Genomic DNA, 23,861 nt, shown 5'->3' with positions numbered 1-23,861 from the left:
AACGCCGCGCCGGCCGGCCTGCGCGCGGCTGAGCGGGAACCCGCGATTAAAACGTTCCCACGAGCAGCCAACCGGATGAGGCACCTGTTAACGATGACATGGTGTCACACTGTTGCCACAGCTACCGGTCCAATTAGTAAACATGAGCGTTTTCCTGGCCTGGTTGGGGTTTTTTTATTAAGGGCCACCAAGAAGATGTTGTGGTTTTGCTACTCCTGTAATTGTTTATGACCAGTTGTGAAACCTGGAGCAACTTTAATCTCTGTCTGACTGCTAAGAACACAAACGTGGAAACTTATCACCACAAATAAAGGCATAACAGTCAGAACTATTATCCTTACAGAGGAATCCCCATTGACCTTGACCAGATCTGCTTCACAGCCTGGAAACACACCCTTAATTCAGCACCTGTGTTCGTCATTCAATCCCTTCACTAACTTCATTTTAAAGCTCCCCTTCTTTTAGTGCCCTGGGGGTCACGCTAAGAAAACACTGTGCTGAAACTACAAAAAGCAACTAGAAGGCAAGTCTCTGCTCACACACATTGTTCTAATGCAGACCCTTAAGGTTCAAGAGCAGTTCACTGCCTGCTATGCACAGATTCAGCTTTAAACAAGGCCTTATAATCTCCTTCCTGGACCTTCAGTGAACCTATTCTGCAACTCCAGAACCCCTTGACCGCCCTGCTCCTAAACTCCAACCACTCTCCTCTGGGTGAAGATAATAAAATGCACCTCAATTTTGCTCAATCATGGGCCGTTTTAATCATAAAATTAGTCCTCCAATAACTTTAAATGTCATGTAATCCCCCTAAAAGAGCCTGAGAGGGAAAGCGGCCCTCGTGCCTAATTTCACCCTGGTGGCTTCTGCCGGGCGCCTGGTCTAATTCAAACTTTACGTGGCCCCCGACACGTCTGAGAGCAACGCTGGGGCCTTCGGGGAGCAACTACGGTGACAAATGAGCACAAATAGGCTCGCCGCTCTGTGACTGCCACCCGAGCTGACGGGACTAATCTCTCACGGTGTTCGTGTGTGTTAGTGTGTGGTTTTGGACTTGAAATCCCCAAAGTGAGCTCTAAATCTCAGCTTTTCATCCAGCTTGACCCTTTATCAAGAACCTAGTGTAAATTGTGCATAAATATAAATGGCTTTGGTGCCTCTGTGTGTGTGTGTGTGTGTGTGTGTGTTATGGAGAGTACAGAGATTCATTGACCCTTAATCTAATTTAACACAAAGTGGATCCAAATGAGCAAACACGAGTGTGTAACTCTGAATACATGCATAATTTGAACTTTCTGAAATTTAATTGCTTCTTCTCCCCATTTCATGTAAATATTATAACAACAGCCGACGTCAGTGTCTCTAGCTGACTTCACCCTCTGCTGCGTGGTCCTCACTTTCTCCAGATGTTGACGTCTTGCCTGCGAGTGATGTAATCGGCACTATCTCCAATACCAAGGCAGTGATGCAGCCCCGGGGGCTCTGGACCAGGAAGCCCTTGTCTACGGGCACAAATCACCTACAGATGCACACATGCACTGTACACACACCAACACAAACACACACTGTGTACATGTGGAGAGCTATGAGCGTAAACACATGGTGTCCAGTGGGTAATTAAAGAGAAAAGTCAAATATGAAGTTCCATTGTATTTGCATTTAATACATACAAAAAAAGAAAATATCTTTAAATTGAAACTGACCCTAATTTTACTGTTGTAAATGTCCAAAATTCAGTTAACGCATGATCAGAGTCACATAAAACAGTGTTATTTGATATTTTCTTGAGACTCGATGCTTTCCTGTGATCCTACAGTTTGACTGTTCAGCTGCAGGGCCTCTCGGGTCGGCTGCTCCTCAATAAACACTGGGTCGATATGAAAAAGCTATTTACATTGTCAGTGTTCTGATAAACCACCGTTGTTCTCGTTCACTAGTTTGCAGAGATACATACAGCGGGTTCCCTAGATGCGCAGCTTCTGTGGGAAATGAATCATCTCCCATAAAAACACGAGACCACACACATACATCACTGCTGTCATGGCTTCTCATGTACCACATGTCCAACCCAAGCCTTCCCAGACACTCAGACCTGCAGGATGAGCTCATACGCCGCCCAGAGCAGCCGACACGATCTTATATAAAGATAACTGTTCTCTGAGGAGCGTGGAGCCAGACGGAGCATGTTGTATGTACATGTACACAACGCTGAAGGAACCATACACGTGCAAGGCTTTAGGCCAGGACCATTGATATGTAAGGTTTTAATAAGATGTAATTTATTAGTACTTTATAGAAAATTATTTTACTTCCTGGATAAGCGTTAAGTGTTGGATAAGCAGTTCATTCAGACTGATTTTGGCATCACTCTTTGTCTTTTTCACTAGTACGAAATATGCAAAACACCAAACTCAGAAATGTAAATTCAGCGTCTGTGCGTGGATTTAATGAGAGCAACGCAGCGATGCTGTTTTAGGGGTGGAGTGACTTGCTTTTGCTTTTCACTTTGAACTTAAATTTACACCCTGGTTCAGACTCATGGGGGCTTCGCGACTCTCTAGAGGTCTTGAATTTCAGAGTCAGAGGGTACAAAAACACACACGCAAAAAAAAACCACTCAAAAAGTTGCTCTTTTTACCTTTTGCTGCACTTTTTTGTTGTTTTTCCCACCGAGTTCACACGATGAGCTGTGTTGTACTCATCACCTGGAGTTCTGTCTTTGTCTGACGGATTCACACTAGCCTTGTCATCAAACTGTCTCGTTAAGTCATAAAAAACACATTAGACATCTGGGGAAAAAGACACCTGAAAGGAAAAATATGACACCATCAGTCAATAAGACTAATCCTATGTTTTATAGAAATAGACGTTATGATTTAAACTGTAAACTAGTGCTGACAATAATCTCAATCTATTTATATTCTGCAAGTGAAAGCAACAATCATTTCATATTATTACAGTATCAAGTGAAGTTCAGTTTAATTTGACCTTTGACCTTTGCTGACCATTGGTTATCTCCAGGCCTAAACTGTCATGATTTTCCCCTAAAAACAAAGACGTTTGTTTCTAAATTAATTAATGTCGCACGAACATTTTACGGAATAATGACAGTAGATTCAACGCGGCTTTGACAGTCCTATGTGTAAGTATTCTTTGATGTACTGTATAAACACTTCTTTAAGTTGTAGCTTCATATAGACATTGCTCTAGGCTTTGTGTAAGGAAGACTAAGTATTTAAGTCGCAATTAGGATGCAATTGTGAAAGAAAACAGTGTTCCCCTCTCCTTTATGTCTGGCTTGGTGGCTCAGTGGCAGAGCATTTAACCCATCCCCACAGGGATGAAAAACATGATTCAATCACTGTATGACTTTCCTGCTCATCTAGTTGAAGTTCCTTCATTTAGCTCCTGAAATCTCTTTGTTACCCTATAGACTTTATATTCGAGTCCATCTGGAAAGTGTAGCACACAGATTCCATTCTCCTAAACCATAATTGCTTTATTGATATATATGTTATATATGTTTCTACTGTTATAAGCAATATATTTGTATTCATCACTAGTATTGACATTTGATGACAGTTTTTTGAGTACATGGCCATATTAATCATCACACAGATGTATAAATGAGAAAGCCCCCACAATTATGAACAGAGAGATTTATTTGTCTTGGTCAATAGTTTATAGTCATAAGCAGGTTTCTCTGATCTGCACAGCTGTAAAGTCCTGTCCAAAGTAAATTTTCACCTCTTCTTGGACGCTTTTGCAGATGTTTAATTGAACTTGATATACGAGCTAGAAGCTCACACTGCAGGCAGGACTCACCGGGAGGCCAGAGTCACCTCACAACGGTCCAAGATGGCAAAAAGACAGTAATGCCTGCTCCAACATCAGATGATCAAACTGTGAAAACACAAACCTTTCAAAATAAATGTATTCTCTACAGGCAAAAATAATGACTCACTTAGTGATTTGAGATTTAACAGACATCTAATGTTGAACAGAATGACTCCTTGAGTCAGTACATCACAACTTGGATGAAGACGCTGTTGGATTAGAATAAATGAAAAATGTACGTTTTACACGAGCGAGTGATCAATGAGCTTTAGGCTGTAGACAAATCTGACGCCCAAAGTGATACATTCCAGAAATAGATTTTGACCAAATGTTATTAAATCAGCATTGGAGTTGTGGCCTTTTGTAATGAGAATTGATCTCCAATGAGCTTTTACTTATGGTATTTGGCCCTTAATGATTCAAGTTTTGTGCAAAACTCACCATCAATTACCAATGTGCCAATGTGTAAAACGTGAACCAGACAGATCCTGTTTTCTTATAGATGCCTGTTTTTTTTTTACTTGACTTGTGTCAGAAAAGCTTAGTGCATGAAACTCTACACATAAAACAATACATCATTGCAGCACACATAAAACAAACTGATCGTTTGTTTTATGTGTGCTTCTGCTTTAAAAGTAAGCAGACGCCCACATAAAGCCCTCTGTTAAAGTGTGAAACAATGCAATGGGAAATGCACAAGCAGAGTTATTAATATTAAGTGTTTAAGTCTGTAATGATCAAATGTCACATTAGTCCAAATCCATTCATTGCACTTGTTTTGGTGCAAATCCAGTGAATTTTGTTTTAGCTATACTTTGTTCTTCACCAACTCATTTTAAATAGATAAAAAATAAATGAGCCACTAAGTTCACCAGATCTTCAGTTACTGTAGATAGAAAATGACTAGTCACAAATAAATCTTCTGTCTTCACCATCCTCCCAAACAAAGACCAGTGCCACACTAAATCAAATACTGCATTTTATTCCTTACAGCAGATTAATCGTCTCACTACAATGACTCATGACATTGGGTTTAAGAGAGACCAGTCAGTCCTGTTGCTTGGCTTCACTGGTGTGTGGGAGAAAAAGTCGGCACTGAGCCCATAAGATGTATGATGTCTCATCTTTAACCTCGTAATGAATGAATAATGAATGAATAATGCTGGTCATGCTACGCGATGCTAGTCTCATAGATTCAAATGAACCTTTCTACCTGAAACCTTTGTCATTTTGCCTTTGCGATGGCAACTGTCCTCAACATTTGACCTATTCTCTAGCTGTTCTATGTCCACCCGTTAATTAACCCTCCTCCATTTATACTAGTGTGCGTTTTCCTGTATGCATTTTAAAAGCGTTTACAGTTATTTCTCCTCACCCACTCCCTTTTCTCAAGCTCTGAACTTCTTGGCATGCACGCCGCGTCTCTCCCAACAGGGGCTGCACAAACAGCATTAGCATACTGTACGTGGGAGGGGATTTTTTGCCATTACTCAGAATCAGATAGCACGCAGTTGACCGTGACATAATTTTATTTAAAATGGCCTGAGACTCGCCGTAGAGATGCGGTATCCTTTCAGCGATCAGGAATATGGTTGTACTGTACGTACAGTATCAAGCGATCTGATTGGACACAGGAGTGGTCAAGCTTGACGATAATTCCCATGAAGCACAGACAGCCACGACTGCTTATCGTCCATTAGTGAACGTATGGCTCCAGCTGTTCAATTAAAAATGCTTTTTCACACCCAGCTGGTGGGATTCTACCTCCTGTTCCCTGTGGTTTCCCTTTTTCCCCCCTCTGCCTCCATGCAGGCAGTAAAAACCTGGACAGCACATGTTTGATAACATCATTTGAGTTACGGATCAAGGCCCGGCCTGCGCTGCTTACGTAAAGCCATAACAAGGCCCATTTAGACAAACAAAGTGAGGTAAATCCACCAAAGCTATTTTCTATTTATGCACAATTAGACTCGTTTCTTCATAAACAGTCAAGCGAGAGGCAATAAAAGGCAGATGCTGCATTTTGGATCACTTCTGTGGGATTAGATCTTCAGCAACGGCAGATCTATAACACGTTGATGTGTCAAACTGCAGCGGCATCGTACAATTAAGTCACTTCAGTGTCATTTTAGTTTATACAACATGTCTGGTGAGATGGTGAAAGTCATCTCTTATCATCTCATTATTACCTGTCATTTTCTTGGCTTGGTTTAATCTGCTAGTGTCATCATACCAATAAAATGAATGAGATTTTGAAAGTCTGGTTCTTTTCAATCCACTGATGAAAAATAATAAAGCTGTGATGTACAGTATCCAACACAGATGTGATCTAGACTTCAAAATCAGACTGTATATTATTGTATAAGTTATGAGTATCATTATTATTGTCCTCTATAAATAAACTATTACAGTATCTTTGTTAATGACAAATGGACACTCACATGCCCAACACCTACACTTGCAGTATAGCCCATTTTATTCCATCCAGGCATTAATCACGTACAGGGTCTCACCAGTCTCAGTGCATCTACGTTGCAGTCAAGGATTGTCTAGAGACCCATAAACAGAAGCCGCGGCTGTGCCTCCAGCTCAGCCTGCTGCAGGTTCACACAGGTCACAGGTGGTTGCATGTCAGCACAAGCAGCTCCAGATGGATGTCAAAGGACACCCCTCAGTTTCCAAGACTCACTTCCAAGATAAGTTAACACGGTGGTGAGAGGAGGGGCAGCGTCGGCGAGGGCGGGAGGAAACCCCCTCTCTCTGATTGTTAACACTGCGGATAACAAAGACTTTTCGCAGCAGTTTAAGTGTTTAGGTCTAAAAAAACTGGCGGAAAAGAAAAGAAAAATTTTACCAGTTTTTGCATTTGTTTCTGTTTCTTCTCCACGAAGCTGGACGTTTTTCACCGCACTTCAACCTTTTGACGCCCTGACAGTTCTGGTTAATGTTGTTCGGGATAATCAGTCAGTTCTATAGAGAAGCCAAACCTGTAATTAGGAGGGAAATTAGCAATAGCTGGTCATTTGTGACTATTTACAGGTTGGGGTCGACAGGGAGGGGGAGGGGGGGGAGAAAAAGTAAGGAAATTAGAAGCTGGGATTGGCAAATAGTGGCGAACGGGCTTGGTAGGAATCCGGAAACATTTAACTTGTCATTTATTACACCTAGTTTTATTATAGTTTGAATGTGACATCAAATAACGTTAGGGAACGAACCTCCCAGAATCTGTTCCCACCCGACATCATGCGAATGTGTTAACCAGCGTTTAATATTCGGGACCTCGTGGAGTCTCTGCTTAGATTACAAGCGTCGCGCTGCGCGTAGTCTTGAATCCATTTGGCCCAGAACGTGGTTTTAATCACATTAGGTTTGTGCGGTTTCGAAAACGCGGACCGCTTTTTTTTTAAAGCTGCGTGTTGCTGAATCACTACCAGCTGCCACAGTCAGCGTTGTGCCAGAGCAGTCACCTACCGACGTGTCAACCGTTGGCTTCTACCCACACTATTGTGTTCTTAGCCTGATTTAGTAGCAGAACAAAAAATAACAGCATCAGTCGTGGCCTTGAAACTGGGAACGTCATCCTTCACAATGTCAATAATTGCCACGGACAAAAATATGAATTCAAGAAACTCAGCGCTGTTTCAATGGGATACATCTCTGCAATGATGTATTTGACAAGCTACAGACCATGACATGGACACGCTGCAGGCTTTTCATCACATTCACAGCATCTCCTCATTTGTATTTTATACACAAAACCTCATCCCTAGAACCACATGAAACCATAACTAGTGAGCAAACTGAAATTAAACTTGACCGACACTGCATCTATATAATAGAAAGCCTTGTAGTAACAGTTTGCACTTGTCAGCCTCTTTGATAAGCGTGTGTTGTCATTGTTTCACACGCTCCAGCGGTTGCCGTGGCGACTCTGTCCCCTCCAGACACCTGTGTGAGGTGGGAGCATCTCCGCGTGTGCGTGAGCCAGCTGCTCGGGGCCCAACAGCAGCGTGTGATGACAGGGCGCAGCGCTCTAATTAGAAACCCGCAGCGCTGATGTCAGCGACGGTGCAGCTGCACAGGGGTCACCTACGCTACACACCTGCAGCGAGCGGAGTGGTGGGTGTGAAGCCGGGCGGGGAGCGGAGAGGGAGAGTACGCGCTGACTAAGCGTGTGCAAGCGCCTGATCAACGGCTGTCATTAGCTCAGACGTGGACTTCCCCGCTCGGTAGCTACAGGAGAAAACTCCACCACGACCTGATGCTTTTAAGGTGATTTATTAAAAAATAACATGGAGACGGGTATCAGTTTGATTGACAGCAGTGAGTTTCTTACATGTCACAAAATCTCTTTGTTTCTCTTTTCCTACATAGGCTTTTGTTTGAACCTTCCCAATCCTGCCCATCTTCCACTTCCCACCCACAGAAACCCAGACTCCTGGAACCACACGCCGACCCACAGCCAAGTCTCTGCAGACCGGCTTCCTCCAGGAACACAGTAATCTTGTTTGTGCTGCCAATTTGAACAATGCGATTGTGGTGTTTAACCAGCGGCCCCTTTATCATTCCTCGGCTGACCTCAGCGTCTCCGCAGGGACCCGATGATGACATTAGCAACAAATGTGGGCCGATAATCCCTGAGATCATGTAGTGCAACTGATGAGGGCAGATCCCGGTGGTGGGTGTGAGAGGAAGGACGGACACTGTTTAGCCTAAAATACAGTGGTAGAACTTTTAAAGATAATTCTTGAAGCTTTTCCACAACTATCTGCCAATCCTTTAAGCAACTCCCACATTTTCTGAACAGACGAAGGTTGACAAACTTATTTAAATTTCAAAACTTTACTTACCATCTATATCGTCCTTGACCATATGGGATCTGGTTGCTCCAGTGAACACTGTGGAACTTTATGTCAAAACATGCTTCCCACTCAGATGTGTGTGTGTGTGTGTGTGTGTGTGTGTGTGTGTGTGTGTGTGTGTGTGTGTGTGTGTGTGTGTGTGTGTGTGTGTGTGTGTGTGTGTGTGTGTGTGTGTGTGTGTGTGTGTGTGTGTGTTCTGCTACAGCTGTAGCGTCCAGTTAGTGCAGCCTTGTACCCGATGAAATATTAGAAGACAAGACACTCTGATAAAAGTGTAACAGCAAAACTCAAATAAGGAGCGTATGATGTCAATGCCCACTTATTTACTGCTTCTAATTAACTCCTTCCTGTAACAGAAGTGTTGCAACACACGTTTCTTGCCCGTGGCTTTTACATAGTCCTCTACTGCCCCCATCAGATCATTCGGTAAACTGCAGCCATCTGACTCTAGATTAATGCTCAAGGATCACTGCCCTATTCACAGCTGAACCAGATGTGCTCAGTTATTCAGAAGCTGGAAGACACCAACTCATCTTCCCCTCGCTCCTACTCCCACGTCTTCCAGTTTGACTGAGGGAAAAATACCAGATACAGGTAATCAGCAGCCGGTAGGGAAGGAAAAGTTGTAACAGTGGGGCACTGAGTTAAGAATAATATATTCACCATTCCAGTCTCCAGTCTGGAGAAATGGTCCACACTGGATCCCTTTGACTGAATAAAGACATATCTAACATAGAATAATCAGTAGAACATGGGCTACAGCACTATATGGATGTCTTTTGGGTGTATGAAACACAGCCTTAGTAAAAAAACAAAATAACGTGACAATAACTGATGACATTTAGCGCCCCCTGCATTAGCTGCTAATGTTAGCCCATGACACATTTGTGGCTCTAATTCTACGATACTTTATCCAAACCTACTGTAATGATCTATGGCTCAACTCAATGCTGGGATCCTAAGGAATCGAAGGATAGTGCCAAAGCATGCTAGCTAGTATAGATGGTAAGTTATGAGCAACGAATGATAAATGCTAAGCTAATCGCTAGCTAAATGAACAATGTAAACATTCAAATGTTGCTATATAAAGTCCATACTAGGAAACCAATACCATTATTTGTTATTTATACATTCTAGGAAGTAATACAATAACCCTGATACAGAGCTTGTCTGAAGTGATTTATTGGTCCATGCCACTGTTTGTCGACACTCACTGTGAAAAAATGCATCATCATCATCAGCTGTTCAGTGGGGCGTTCAATGACCACAGGATGTTGTAATAAAATGAATGCTGACTCACCACTAATACACAAAGACTACATAAAAAGGTCTGGTGAGGTTTACACTTCAGCGTCTAGCACTGTGTGGTCTGGTTTACGGTGAATTCCATCAGCACTTGAACATACCACCAGCCACATTCATCAGCCATGAGCTGCAATTTCAACAGGATTCTGCATTTTACTAATGCAGCAAAGTACTTTTCTAGTTCCCATTTGTTAACTTTTTCATACTGTATGTTGTTTCAAAACTCAACTTTTGATTTTTATTCCATCTTCAAATGTACAAAGCTGTATGCTTATGGTTGCATGTTACAGTGGAGGCCACACATACACACATTAACCAGTGACTTAGCACATATTTAACAACTGATGCCAAAGTTCTTTAAAAAAAAACATAATGCAACCTGAGCCCAGGATGACTGTTCACCCGTCAGCACCAAAGCCAAAGTAAGTCTCTGACTGTCCTTGAACGGCCAGACTGAGGCCACTAAGACCTGGAATTGGCAGCTCAGAGCCATTTCCCACAAAGTCCAACTTCACTTGATTGGAATCTGATTTCTCAGGAAGTCAAACAGGATAAACTATCCGAACACAGATGAGTACAAGCCTGCAGGCCTGTTGCCTAAGTCCACTTCATTTTCTAGTGATTCACTGCCTGCTGACCTGTTTCTAATACGCCCTTAAGCTGCAGAGCTGCTTTGAAGAACACTCGCCTATTACTACCGTTCACCAGCTCCAGGCATGCATCACATCCTAAACCACACTGGAGGTTTTCAGAGGAAAACAAGCAAAACCAATCACCTACTGTACCCATTCCTGTATTTTTTCAGAATACTAATGGGAAAGTTACTGATGAAGCTAAAAGTTAAACCAACAGTATTAACTTCAAATAAAAACTTAATCTACCACTGAAATAAAGATTATAAACTAAAACCTTTTCCCAGTTCGTGATTCATAACTTCCTGCTTTCAGCCACGTAAGCTTTTTTTTAATATTATAATATAAAACACAGCTTATCATGGCTACATGTAAAACAGATACTTTAACTCTGGGATCTTTTCTGGGAAAACACACCTCTGACCTGTACGCCGTCAACAGTTCTGGCTCCAGCTTCACCAGATTACAGGAAGTATGTCGCCACCATATCATGCCCCGATTTCAGGGGTCATCATACGGTTGACACCGTACACACATCTGGTACCAACGTCATCATTTCTGGGACACAAAGCTCATCTCATGCATTAAATTGCTTTCGGAATTGACTGTTTAATATTTCAGTGATTTCCTTTGAATTTCTTGTGGCATCTGTTGTTCTTCTACAGCACTGTTGTATCTGCAATATGAGCATGAGTTCACGTTGTTATCTTTAAACCCAGTCTAATATTCAAGTTCTACACCAGAGCTAGAGTACACATCCCATAATAGAAGCCAATTGTCTGAGGGTTTTGGCCACTGAACATTTAAACTTTAGTTTCTTTTAACCCTCTTTACCATAATAGGATTTTTATTGTTAGGAAGACAAGAAATAATAACTTTGTAGGGACCTTTGTGACTATGACACCAAGGTCACATTTAGCTGATGATACAGTTTGGACAATCTAAAACATACATGTACATAAACAAACACTGTTAAATAAATGTTGCAAATACAAAAATTGTATCTGATCATCCCAACATCTCATATTTTGCGTTTATCAAAGATCATAATTAATTGGATAGAGACTATGGAGATAAATGGGCAGATTGTGCTGCTCTTTTAGACTGGTACTTAAGTTTCCTCTTAAGTTGTGTTCAAAAACCAAATTGGGGTGTTCTGTGCCATTTCACTCATTGTAATCAGATAACTGCCTGAGCTGCTTGAGTTCTCTCCCAGTTGTTGGATAAAAAAAGAAAGAAAATAAAAAATAAAAAGCAGCAACGAGACTCAAATCTGCTTCCAGCCGAGAAAAGCCGGAGCAGATGTTTGATGGGGGAACCTCCTTTAGAGCCAAACCTCCAGGGAACGTCACACTGACGGAAGAAATGAACGAGACGGTGAAGAGGGCTGATTAAATCGATGTCATGTTCAAAATGTGCAACCTGCGGGTGATACAGCACATTCTCAACCAATCCTAAAGGCCCTGTAATAATAGAGCACATACCTGCTATATTATATGCTCTTTTATATTCCCCTGCACCTCATACAAGTATGACCTTTGGCCTTTAACCCTGTCCTTGGGCTAATGCTAACAGGTGTAGCATGTCCACAAAACCAACAAATGTGTTAACCGTTACTGTACGACTCACCTGTTATATTTCTCACTGTAGTAACTAATCATGTGTGAACAAAACTACACCATGTAGCATTGGGTTGTGTATTATTCATTTGAAGAGCACAAACTAATCTAATAAACTAAACTAATACCTAATTAGTGCGGCAATACTTTAGACCAGTGGTTCTCAACTGGTCTAGCTTCGTGACCCACCATTACCCCTTAACGACAACAAATCGAGTAAACTTCTCAACTGCATTTAATCATATCAGAAGATTTCAGCAATATTTTTCCAAATATTATAGAATGTATGTGTTTCCACATAAAACACATTCACTGAAACGATGTTGCTGAGAATACTCACTGAATCTGTGACACTGCATTATGGAGAAATTCAGATTCTTGAGTAGCAGTTTTTAAGGGAGCGCTTCTGAGGACGTGCGAGAGAAGACACAAGGAGATGAACAGGAACATATTTATCTATTTATAAATAAATAAAATTCCAGCAACCCACCAGTTGAGAATCACTGCTTTAGACTGAGGATAAAGAAATAACTCATGCCAGCTACAATGGCTGTAACTGGCATCAATTCTGTGGCATTATAAATCCAAATTTAAGGCAGTTTTGGGGAGAATACTAAAAAAGCAGCACATGCGTGTGTCCCTGAGACACACGCATGTGTGTCATTTAGCAAGATGGAGTCAAGGAACTGGAACACTTTGTTTATATTGTTCTTGGCACCTTTTGCTTTTTAACAAAACTGAGAAGAAGCCGTGGCAGACGCTCTGTACTTGGAGACAAGCTTGGATGCTGGAGCCAGCAGTGTAACAGGATATCATTTGGTAAATCCTGGAATGCTTTACTTTTGGACAAAATTTAAATGTGATTAATTTAAGAGGAACAACCCCGCAAAGCTAGAACTCCTCCAAAGCTTTTACTGTCCAGTGCAGAATATGGATAAAGACAACATCTTGGATTCAAGTCTTTCAGAGTCTTCTCTTTGTTCTGCGTCTTACCTAATATTTCTTGTGAGCAATACAATCAAGCGGCAGCTGGTCCAAGGACACTTGACTAACTTTTGCTACTTGGTTACAGAGTCTGTTCAGAATTACGTTTATGCAGTTGCCACGATTGGACCAACGTCAGCATCTGGTACGTTGGGACACGAAGTTCTGGGAACCTGTCATTACAGCAACTTTACATTTCACAGGAAAAGTCTGAATGTGTGGAAATATGGCAGCACCAGCTTCTCACAAGCAAGTACGCCACGTTCCGCTTCGTTCCTCTAAGGAACCTCTGTTGTCCGTTTGTCAGTGAGATGTGGGGTCGCTTTATCGGATGCTCTGTTGATTACTGCACATTACAGCTCCAAACCGACCGTTTCTCTGCATGTGTCTTAAACAATGCGAGTCAAAATAAAGCAGCACACCATAATGGTTTTGCATAAAAGCAGTTTGAATTCTTGGACTCCGGCTCAAAACCCACTGATTTGGCAGAACTGTGCGAGAACACAGATACGGTGATGAAAAGTGGCTTCAAGCTGGATTTTATAAAACACAAACAACAGAATCTGCAACTGATGCATAGGAGCAAGAGCAAGGAACCGACATAAATACAGTCAAACACAGGACTCCAACTATACAGTATGTGTGGATGTTTTGGTGCAGGCGTGTTCACTTCTCTCCGTTGCGAGGATGAACGGGTGATTTGGATGAACTGGTGATGGTTACGTTTGCATTGAGGAAATGGGGAATGTGCACATTTCTTTGGTCTGTTGAAGCCATCTGAGACTGAGGGAGAGGTTCTGCCGTCCTCTAAGCTGTGATAAAGAAAGCTCAGTGTGTGTCCATTTAGGAGGTTTGTTTTGGCTCACAGCCCATCACTGCTGAAAGCCTGCTCTTCCCCGGCTCTGGGGACAAAGACTCATTCCAGCCCAGTTTTGCAATCAAAAGGCAGAAAAGCTGCAACACAAACAGTAGAATCCAAAAGAGGTTTGTATTAACCAGGTAATGTGCAATTTATAGTCGACAGTGTAATTGTTCAACATTTTAATTACACTTACTAGAACATACTAGTGAACTATTTCACCAATTACTGTAGGTGTACAGTATATAATAATAATAATAATAATAATATACTGTAGAGCCATGTTTTTGACTCAGTATAGGACTCTTTGAGGCATCACTCTGTTAAATTAGTAAGGTGGAACTCGTGCCAGGATGTACAGTATACAGTATGTCCTTCTGTATAATGTGTCCCATTTATAATCCCAATGAGGCACCAATATTGGACACCTTTATTCAATTTCAGACTTTGAGCAGTGAGAGTGAGGAAACATCGGGGACAATTTGTAATGAGCTGTTTTCGAAGGTTTGACAGGGACAAAAAAAAATATTTGGCTAAATATTGGTGTGAATTTCCCTGGGGCTCCATCAGTAAACAGTGTTGATGAGGAGCATGCGATGTGCTTGGTGGGCGTCCAACATCTGGGACGATCAAGCTGGTTGCTCAACAGCTTGACACTCGCATGCAGTTGTGCTGAAAAATTCAAAACAGATTAATAAATTCTATTAGAGTAAGAAAGTACAGGCTGTTAAATAAAATATGTTTAGTATCTCCCTATGAGCCTGCAAATAAATATCCATTTACTCTCTGGCATGTTGTCAAGTGAGCAACATAGAGCCAGTAAAGTTTTAATTAAATATTGTATCATGTGTAACATCGCTGACTTGCATCGCTTCACTGGATATTCATAAAGGAGGGGGTCTGTTCAACTGTCTTGATTAAAATCCAGAACTGTTAAAGGTAATTTGATTTGCATAACATAAGCTACTTGTGAGTCAATAAGCAACCACAGACAGGAAGGAAACACTTTAAAAATAACTATCTTTGCTGAAGATCTTCACAGAAATATGTTTTAACTCCAGCACCGTTAACTTATTATGACCTGCTGCAGCTTGATTTATCTGTCACATTTTATTCACGGGCTCCGAAGACGCAAAAACAGTGAGAAGGAACATGAAACCAAGTGGTTGTGTTTGTTTACAGTAGATGTTTAGATTTAGTGTGTTTCCTTTGTCACTGTTTGAATTGCTGCTTGACTACAATACCCAGCATCCCTGGCACCACTACTTGTATTTCCATGTAGAGTATTTTGGATCGTGTCCTTCTCCTGTAGATGTAAAAAATTACATCTATTTTATTAATGCATGCCTCACAACAAGACAAGACGAGGATCAAAGGTGATGATAATAATACAATTCAAACCTACAGTGTGACACAAAAAGCTCAACAGCCCAGTGACTTTTTCTCCCTTGATTTACCGTGCAGCGGCCTCATGTGAGACAGGAGCCGACGCTAAAGAGGATGAAAGAGTGCAGAGCATTCGGCGTATTCGGTTCCACTGGTTAACCAGAGCCCCGTCAGGAACTCAGCACAACAATCGTGAAAGGAGAGCAGAGTGATGATGACAAATGAATGTATGTGGTGGATGAATTCCATATGCTCCCCCCACAGACAGGAGCCGGGATCGGATTCCCATCAGCAAGGAAGCATGAATGCCGGCCACAAATCAGAATGCACATTTTCCTCATGCTCCACCGTTGGTAGACGTTAATATACAGTAAAGGTTTCAACTGGGCTGGTTAGCTCCGGTGGCTACAACATCGAGCTAATCAGGTTGTGGGTTCGAAAGAAGACTAGCGACTGAACAGTCTCACCATGAGACTACAAGCAATATTGGCTCTAGTTCTGGACAACATGAGTGACACCTCGCTGTGTTTTGACATAAGCGGTTCCTACAGTAACTGAAGTATTATCCAGCCTGAAGGGTTTGCTCCAAAAGATTAAACCACTTACTGTAGGAAACAGAAACGCAGCCACTTTTTTCCCCCCTGTGTTTTTCTTCCCAATAATCTCCTCTGTGGTCAGGAAAATGGAAAGAATAAGCTGGGGCAGATAGGCAGAGCTCCGAGTTTCTCCTCGCGCCATTAGTAATCGGTGTTTTCACAAACCGCTGACCAGTTTATGCAAATAGAGAACACAAAGCGGAGGCATGAGATGTGCGGTCGAGATAGCAGACCTCAGCCGTAATCGTCTGGCAGCGTGATGCGTGAGCCAAGTCGAAAAAAGAAGCCCCAGCTTAATCTGGACACACACACACACACACACACACACACACACACACACACACGCCTTCCCTAGCCCCTTACCCTACTCCCTAACCATCACAAATAAAGGCAGACATCATCTCTCATCTTTGCTCTAACCCAAACCAAACCTCAATTCTAACTTCAGCCCTAAAATCACATCTTGACCTTAAAAAAGGCCTTTAAAGTTGTGGGACCCAGCCAAAGGGCCCCACAAGTGACCATAGGGCCCCACTTTGGTAAAAGAGGATTTTGGGCCCCACTCTGATGTAACCGCAAGCGTGCACACACACACACACACACACACACACACACTAAACACAGACTAAATAAGAAAACAATACACTCATGTTAATGAGCACATGCATTTAAAACTATGAACAAACGACCTCACACACACACACACACACACACACACACACACACACACACACTACGTGAACCGTGCAGGTGGCCGACCGCAATAACAAACAGCATCATTTGGAGCAGGTGAATGTTATAAAAGCACTTTCCACAACAAATATAGAACAAATGAACACGCGTTGACTTCGGAGCCCAGACCGGAACGTCAGCCGTGTAAACCACAACAGATGAAGTAGCGTCTAGCCGGCGTAATGACAGAAAGGTGAGGTCGTCACACCGGGCAGGAGGAAATGGGACGTAGGCGGCTGAAGCGAAAGGAACGCGTAGCACCGCGAGGAACGGGAGCCAAGACTCACCGTCGGCTTTATTTACCAAAATTAAACCGCCTATTTGAGATGAAAGCTCCAATTCAAATGTTAGATAAGGAAACTAAGGCCTTAATAGGGAAAATTAAATGGGTTCCAGTATCATTGTTATTCTATGTTGTCCATTACAGGAATAATAAGAATAAACTTTATACTAAAAGCATATTTATGGGACATTTGTCTCCCGTTACCTATTAACAAACAATCTAAAAATGCTAATTGTAGCTCTTTGCAGCTAAAAAGGTCCCATTTTGGCTCAAAATTTATACAGATGGTACAACATACTGTATCTTTGCCATTTCAAGCTGAAAACACCAGTTTTTTTTACAACAATTTAGCAACATAAGCAGCTTTTGGAAAGAAGCCCCCCAATCAGTTTCAATGAAGGGCTCAAATGGAAAAAACAGCATCTGGCTCCTAATAGTACAACATAAGTAAAGAGTAACTTACTGGTAGAGCAGATGGTCGGTAGCTGGGATGAAACCAGTGTGATGGTGGTGTGAGAAGGTGAAAAAAGGCAGATGACAGCGGCGATGACAGGAGCCGGGTGGCAGCGTGGGAGGCACAGGTGAAGCCACTGGGGCTGATTAGGAGGCTGGACCAGTTCCGCTGGGCAGAGTCGGAGGCTGAGAGGCCGGAGGTGAGTGGAAGTAAACCAGTAACCTGTTACAGAACCGGGGGAATAGAGGGGATCGGGGTCTGTGGTTTAGTAGGTCTGTGTTTGGTTCCGCGTGTAATGTCAATACTTGTAAATCAAAGCAAACGCTTACGTTGCATTGTAGACACGACGAGAAACGTGCAGAGCGTTGGCTCATTAGCAGCCGTGTGTGATTGACAGTTGGACGGACAGCAGAGCCTTCTCAGACGCTTGACCTCCGCTCGTTTGCGGCCGCCGCGTCTTTGAACGCACCACCGCGGCTCACCTCGACTCCCTCGTCACGCGTTTCCACTTTCGCCGCTCTTCGTTATTCATTGCAAACGGCGCTCGTGGCAAATGCGTTCCTTGTGCGTGTAATTGCCTCCGCGGAGGCGCGTCACGCCGGGTGACGTCATCGACGCGCGGACGCGCTCGTCGGGATGCGGAGCCAGGCCGGGTGAGCGACGGAGGAGGCGATAAGTGTGGCAAAATACTGTGCGTCAATTCTGAGGCGGAAAAACTAATATAAGAAAATGAATTCATTAATTAAAAAAATAGATTTAAAAATAGAAACAAATAGAGAAGCCAGTCAAGTAAAGCTCATGTCTGCATCTTTTTACACAAATGCAGCAACTCCCACAATCCAATTAAAATGACGTAATACTACCTGAATAACGATAAGATTCATCATCAAAGTATAGGATCCACCCGTTCTCATTTTTACAACACTAGGTCACTGTTTCCATCTGCTGTTCAGATGAGAACATTACATCTCTCCAATCAGACCAAAACACAGGTTAGAGCCAATATTATCAGGAACCTGAAATATATGACGCAATGCATCTCTGCTCAGTCTCAAATAATGATTTAATGATAAAAATGTAAAACGTGGAAGTATATTCTCAATAGGCTGAGTTTATAATGAGAAGGGACTTTGACTGACTATATGCAGTCTACATATATTTCTTTCTAAAAACAGATCCATGATGCACCTGCAGCCAATCATCCACCTGCCGTGACTTCAAAGTCATTCCAATATTCCCTCCTCCTTTTTCTCTATTGTGGCTAATTGCTATATTTCATTGTTTGTGTTCGTAATGTTGTGATGGCACTAACTTACAGTAAAACCACTACTCTCTGTGATCTAAGGGAGCTAAAACACCTTAACATTTCAGCTCTTGCATCTCAGACTAGTTGTGTGTGATAATCAACGTTCCCACCGCTGCTCTAAACTCAATCTGTGCTCACCGGCTCCACTATGACTTTTACTGTAGAGCTCTGAATGCAGCCATGTGCAGAGCAGTGTGGCGTTCACAGACCCACGTCACAGGGCTTTCCCCTTTAGGTCTATCTGTGATCAGCACATGGTCAGTGTAAACATTTGGTGACAGCCCACACTGACCTGCTGGCCACTTTATTAGGTACACCTGCATGCAGTCTGATATAATCCAATACAGCAGCTCTCCCATTAATTCAACATTCACAAGGTTATCGTTGCTCAATCTTTATGTCGACACTGTCAGAATGTTTAAAATTCTTCTACACCATATGTTTATTATTGAGGTCATAGTAGAAGTGGTGGGAGTAGAATTCAAGGCTTTTCTTTTACACATGTACGTAATAAAGTTCATGTTTGGTTTCAGCTTCTCTGGCTTAACAGGAGATTTGAACAATATGACCGACAGGGCAGAGAAACGCTGCGGTTTCTGTTTCATATTCACACAGTATCTCCACAAAACGATTCAACTCCTGTGTCGTGGAATAAACCCATCTGAGCTCACAGTATCTGGCTGTTTACTCTGTTTATAGCTATAATCCATCCAGGGGCTTATCTGAGAGTGTGCCAACAAAGTGATAAAAGAAGAAGCCTCACTCACTATGGGGCCTTAAACGTGAGTAATGGTCCTTAAATGAGGGGATCATCATCCCTGTGTAGTCGCCATGAATTGGATTAACAATAGGGAGGACACTGGCCCATTGATCATCGTGATGATCTTGGGAATTTGATCCCTTTTGTTCGGCCTGATTGATTTGGGGATCATCCTGGATTCATCTTAATGACTAAAAGCATGATGCTGATTTCGGTGTTAACACTGAGTCACTGTCTAAACACGGGGAGAGAGAGAGAGGGAAAGGACACGACGACCGGCGACGTTTTTGTGGAAATGTGCGCGTTAACGGGCAGCTTTTGAAAACGCGCTTCACTTGCGTCACGCCTCGTCCGTTCGTTTGCTCTCTCGCGACTGGCCTCGTGCTGATAACGGACAGCTGGGGCCCAAAGACGCACGACGTGGAGCGACGGCGGCACAACGTTAGAATGGATGAAGTTTCCTTTTAGTCGGCGAGCTGTAAAACATGCGTAAAATTAGGTTCTCACAAACTATACATAATTTTGTTTTATAATATTTTAGTATGTTAAACCTACTCTTTACTGTTTGTGGACAACGCTTTATTTGTGAATGTATTCAGTTTCTATTAGCAATTTATTCAAATTAAACATAATGCTCAGAATTGTGTATAAATTGATTCATGAAAAGGGGCTTTATACAATAATCTTAAATTTTTCTGTTTATTTGTTAATTGTTTGAAGAAGCCCAATAACTTATAGTAACAAATGAGGGGAAATTAGTCGTTTATTTGCCCTTTGTCTTTTACAGATGTCTCTCGAAACATTCGCACCTTTTCTTTGTGTTTTTTCCCCCACCATCATCAATCACGGCCCAATCATCTCCCAGTGTTGGCTGAAAAAAACAGTCATCAAAGGGTACTAGGGTCGCCCTTATCACCCACGCTCCCAAGGGTGGACAGCTCAGTCCATCTCGGCTAAAATGACACCAGGATCTCTGCGCCTCCTCCTCCTCCTCCTCCTCCTCGCCCTCCAGCTGAGATGCGCCGACCCGCTCGCCATCCCGAAGGACGGGCTGCCGGCGGGGCAGCCGCGCGCTGTGGACGTGGCGGCGCCGGACGCGCTGCTCCACGCCGAGGAGTTCCCCCGACGTCCGGCGGCGGCTCCACACAAGAAGGCGCCGCAGTTCATGCTGGATCTGTTCAACGAAGTGTCAGCGTCCGCCGGGACGCCGAAAAGCCAAAAGGAGATTTTGGATGGAGACACAGTTCGGAGTTTCGAGGATAAAGGTGAACAAAACGACCCGATTCACACTTACTCACCAGCTGCAGCGTTTTGTGAGAAATTAATATTGATACCGTACAAACCTTTTGAAAAATGCGTTCACTGGGAACTTGTGACAAACATGCGTTGAAGTTATCCAAGCTCGGTATTACGCACAGTTACGCACGCGTAAAATCCGTATTTTGAGTCTTTTAAAACGTTGGTTTAACATGTAAGTTTGGTGTCTTCCCTTGTTGCAGGTCGTGCTGGAGAAAGGTTTCACTTCTTCAATTTGTCGTCTTTTGGTCGAGAGGAGATAATGATCAAAGCAGAGTTCCGTTGGTTCAGAAAGAAACAGAATTTCTACCTAGGAAAGTTGCATGGGCCTCATTTCTATAAGGTACGGTAAAATATTTTAGCCATATTTATGTTATGTTTGGTCCACACTGGAATTTCTAGAGCAAACAAGCAACTGGAAACAAATAGAATATTATCAGATATCCATTCAGGATTTGCTTTAATGGAAATCCTTAAGCCAATTGTGCGACGTTGTGACTGTCCAGGTGGATCTGTATGAGGTGATAGACAGCCAAGTGAAGCCGTGGAGAGGAAACCTGATCACCTCCAGACTGGTGCCACTCTACACGCAGGGATGGGAAGTCTTCAACGTCACGCAAATGGTACCTGTACCTTCTATTTTGGAATTTAAGGTGTCGCTTTATCACCACTTACGGTACGGTGATGATGAAAAACTGTTGCATACACAGCGGTTTACCGGTGACACGCTTTGGTTCCAGGTGTCGAAGTGGATTCGAAACAGTCAGGAGAACAACGGAGTCCTGGTAGTGACCACGCTTCCTTCCATGATGGAGCATGTGAGGTCTCCACCTAAACAGAGCAGAGAGCTGATGAAGGCAAACTCCTACCTGGTGATATTCTCAGATGATGGGAGGACGGGAGCATCCAACCAGACCTACCTGGGTAAGATGATGACGGGTTCCGGTCCCATATAGAGTGATCATCGTTAGGTGTATTTTGTAATAACACGGCACCATTGTTGTTTCCTCATAGGACAAGCTCCGCCCGCCGCTGCAGCCCCTGAGCTCCAGGACCACCGCATCAAGCGGCGCCACGCGTCCCCCGGCTCCCCGCCTCGCGGCGCCACGCTGCCCTGCCAGCGGGTGCCCCTGTTCGTGGACTTCGAGGACATCGGCTGGTCCGGCTGGATCATCTCCCCCCGCGGCTACAACGCCTTCCACTGCCGGGGCTCCTGCCCGTTCCCCCTGGGAGAGAGCCTCCGAGCAACCAATCACGCCACGGTGCGCTCTATCATGCATGCCCTCCGCCTCTTTCACGAGGACGTGGGCGCGCCCTGCTGCGTGCCCGACAGACTCCAGTCCATCAGTCTGTTGTATTTTGACGACGAGGAGAACGTAGTTTTGAAGCAGTATGATGACATGGTGGCATTGAGCTGTGGCTGTCACTGACTGACTGACACATCACATAACAGTGGGACAATGGTGGATGTGGAGATGCTGCTGATTAAAACACTGTATTTTAATGTCTATGTTTAAATATTGTATTATTTTGTTAAAAAAACATTCCTTTGCTATCAGTCAACCTCTCTCTGCCTACTTTAGATATCTTCCTGCCCAGATGCCGGAATAGACCATGAATTCCACACTTGACACCCTAATGTCCAAATAACCTGAGATAAGCTGATTCATATTGCACTCATCCCATTAAAGTTTAGTTCACCTGTGTTAGTTTACTGCTGATCCCACTTCCCACGGTTGTTATATGACTCTGAATGTTGTGGGCCAACATTTCCTCTTTTCTAATAGGGTTTCAGTATTTGAAATAAGTGAAGCCACCATCGCGTCCGCTCAGTAGGGCAGCAAAGATGATCAAATATAATAGAACAACAGATTTGTCATTAACGAAATTGCTGCAGATTAAATTGTTGATTGAGTGACTGATTAATGTTGAACTAATTGAAATAAATATTGTAGCTTTTCTCGAGAGTTTGACTTCTTTAACAGTTTTTTTTTTTTCAGTTTTAGCAGAATTTGACGGTAAATATTGTCCATTTTTTTAAAACCGATATTAGAAAAGCCTGATGTGTCTTTTATGCTGACTTAAGAAAAATGAATGAAGAAATGAAATGTAAACTCTGAGTTTGTAAGAATTTTACAGAAAAATTTAATGTGGATCAGAAACTGTATTTTTTTAAATGTGTCCAAAAATGCATCTTTTATTGTCTAGCGGTGTGGATACGAAAATAAAAGGAACCCACGAGATCAGACCCTTGTTCATTGCTATTTCTACATAAAGTGACCACTCGATGGCAGGATTTACACACCAGCAACTGAATCCAACTGGGTGTGGTGAAATAAACAACACTACGAAAGCATCTAGAGCAACAGTTATTTTTAATTGGAATGGATAACAGACACAATACAGCCCTGCTCGATTCTAGTTTAGAAAAATGCCGATGCAGCAAAACCAGTATTCCTGTATGTCCTCTGCTTATATACAGACATCAACCGCAATAATTCTATTACAGGCATTTACAAGTGTTACTGTAATTTCCACTTCAGCATGCAAACAGTTTTTTTAGTTTAGTCATTTGAAAACTATTACAAATTAAAGTTACATTTAAGTGAATCGCTTTTGATACAGGATTCTAGTGTTAATGGGACTGCGAGTGAAACGAGGCAACAAAACAAGTGAAACGTAGTGGAGAAACAAAATACTTACAATAGTTTACTATAACAAAATCAGCATTTACAATTTACATTAAAGCCTACATTATGTACATGGATCATCCATGTCCCTGATCTGTCTAAAAAAATTGCACACTATCGTACACAAGTTCAAACCAACAGCCTCCATTCTCTCACAAATGTAAAATCCTCCGTCAGATTGTCTTCCTTAAAAAAACTAATAGAGGCCCAACAGACTCACAAAGGCTGCAGAGATTCTGTCTCTTTTTCAAAGTTAAGGC

At 42.7% G+C, this 23,861-nt stretch overlaps 1 protein-coding gene and 1 long non-coding RNA gene across 3 annotated transcripts; one reads left to right on the top strand and one right to left on the bottom strand.

Moving 5' to 3' along the window:
- Positions 1 to 8,842: 8,842 nt before the first annotated feature.
- On the bottom strand, positions 8,843 to 18,522 carry LOC114846040 (uncharacterized). Its single transcript, XR_003783968.2, has 4 exons — positions 17,879 to 18,522; positions 17,559 to 17,771; positions 9,363 to 14,770; positions 8,843 to 9,269 (listed from the first exon to the last, which is right to left on the bottom strand). It is a non-coding gene; the product is annotated as an uncharacterized LOC114846040 (long non-coding RNA).
- Positions 17,610 to 23,159, top strand: LOC114846039 (bone morphogenetic protein 2-like). 2 transcript variants are annotated; one of them, XM_029134781.3, is made up of 6 exons: positions 17,610 to 17,748; positions 20,403 to 20,880; positions 21,115 to 21,254; positions 21,418 to 21,534; positions 21,652 to 21,835; positions 21,926 to 23,159. In XM_029134781.3, the coding sequence occupies exons 2-6, from the start codon at positions 20,574 to 20,576 to the stop codon at positions 22,339 to 22,341; spliced, it is 1,164 nt and encodes a 387-aa protein (XP_028990614.1). In that variant the 5' UTR covers positions 17,610 to 17,748; positions 20,403 to 20,573; the 3' UTR covers positions 22,342 to 23,159. The 2 variants fall into 2 exon arrangements, with proteins under 2 accessions (XP_028990614.1, XP_028990615.1); XM_029134782.3 differs by having other exon boundaries at positions 17,621 to 17,748; positions 20,481 to 20,880.
- The last annotated feature ends 702 nt before the right edge of the window (positions 23,160 to 23,861 follow it).

The sequence above is a fragment of the Betta splendens genome, chromosome 19 (genome assembly GCF_900634795.4).
Source record: "Betta splendens chromosome 19, fBetSpl5.4, whole genome shotgun sequence".
Classification (NCBI taxonomy): Eukaryota; Metazoa; Chordata; class Actinopteri; order Anabantiformes; family Osphronemidae; genus Betta; species Betta splendens.
This window is presented reverse-complemented; position numbering and strand designations above follow the sequence as displayed.

What these genes read in the sequence shown, in the direction of transcription:
- LOC114846039 (XM_029134781.3), top strand. Translation starts at nt 20,574, where the DNA reads ATGACACCAGGATCTCTGCGCCTCCTCCTCCTCCTCCTCCTCCTCGCC. An exon ending in TCGGAGTTTCGAGGATAAAG is followed by an intron (nt 20,881 to 21,114) that starts GTGAACAAAACG and finishes CCCTTGTTGCAG; the next exon opens with GTCGTGCTGGAGAAAGGTTT. An exon ending in ATGGGCCTCATTTCTATAAG is followed by an intron (nt 21,255 to 21,417) that starts GTACGGTAAAAT and finishes GTGACTGTCCAG; the next exon opens with GTGGATCTGTATGAGGTGAT.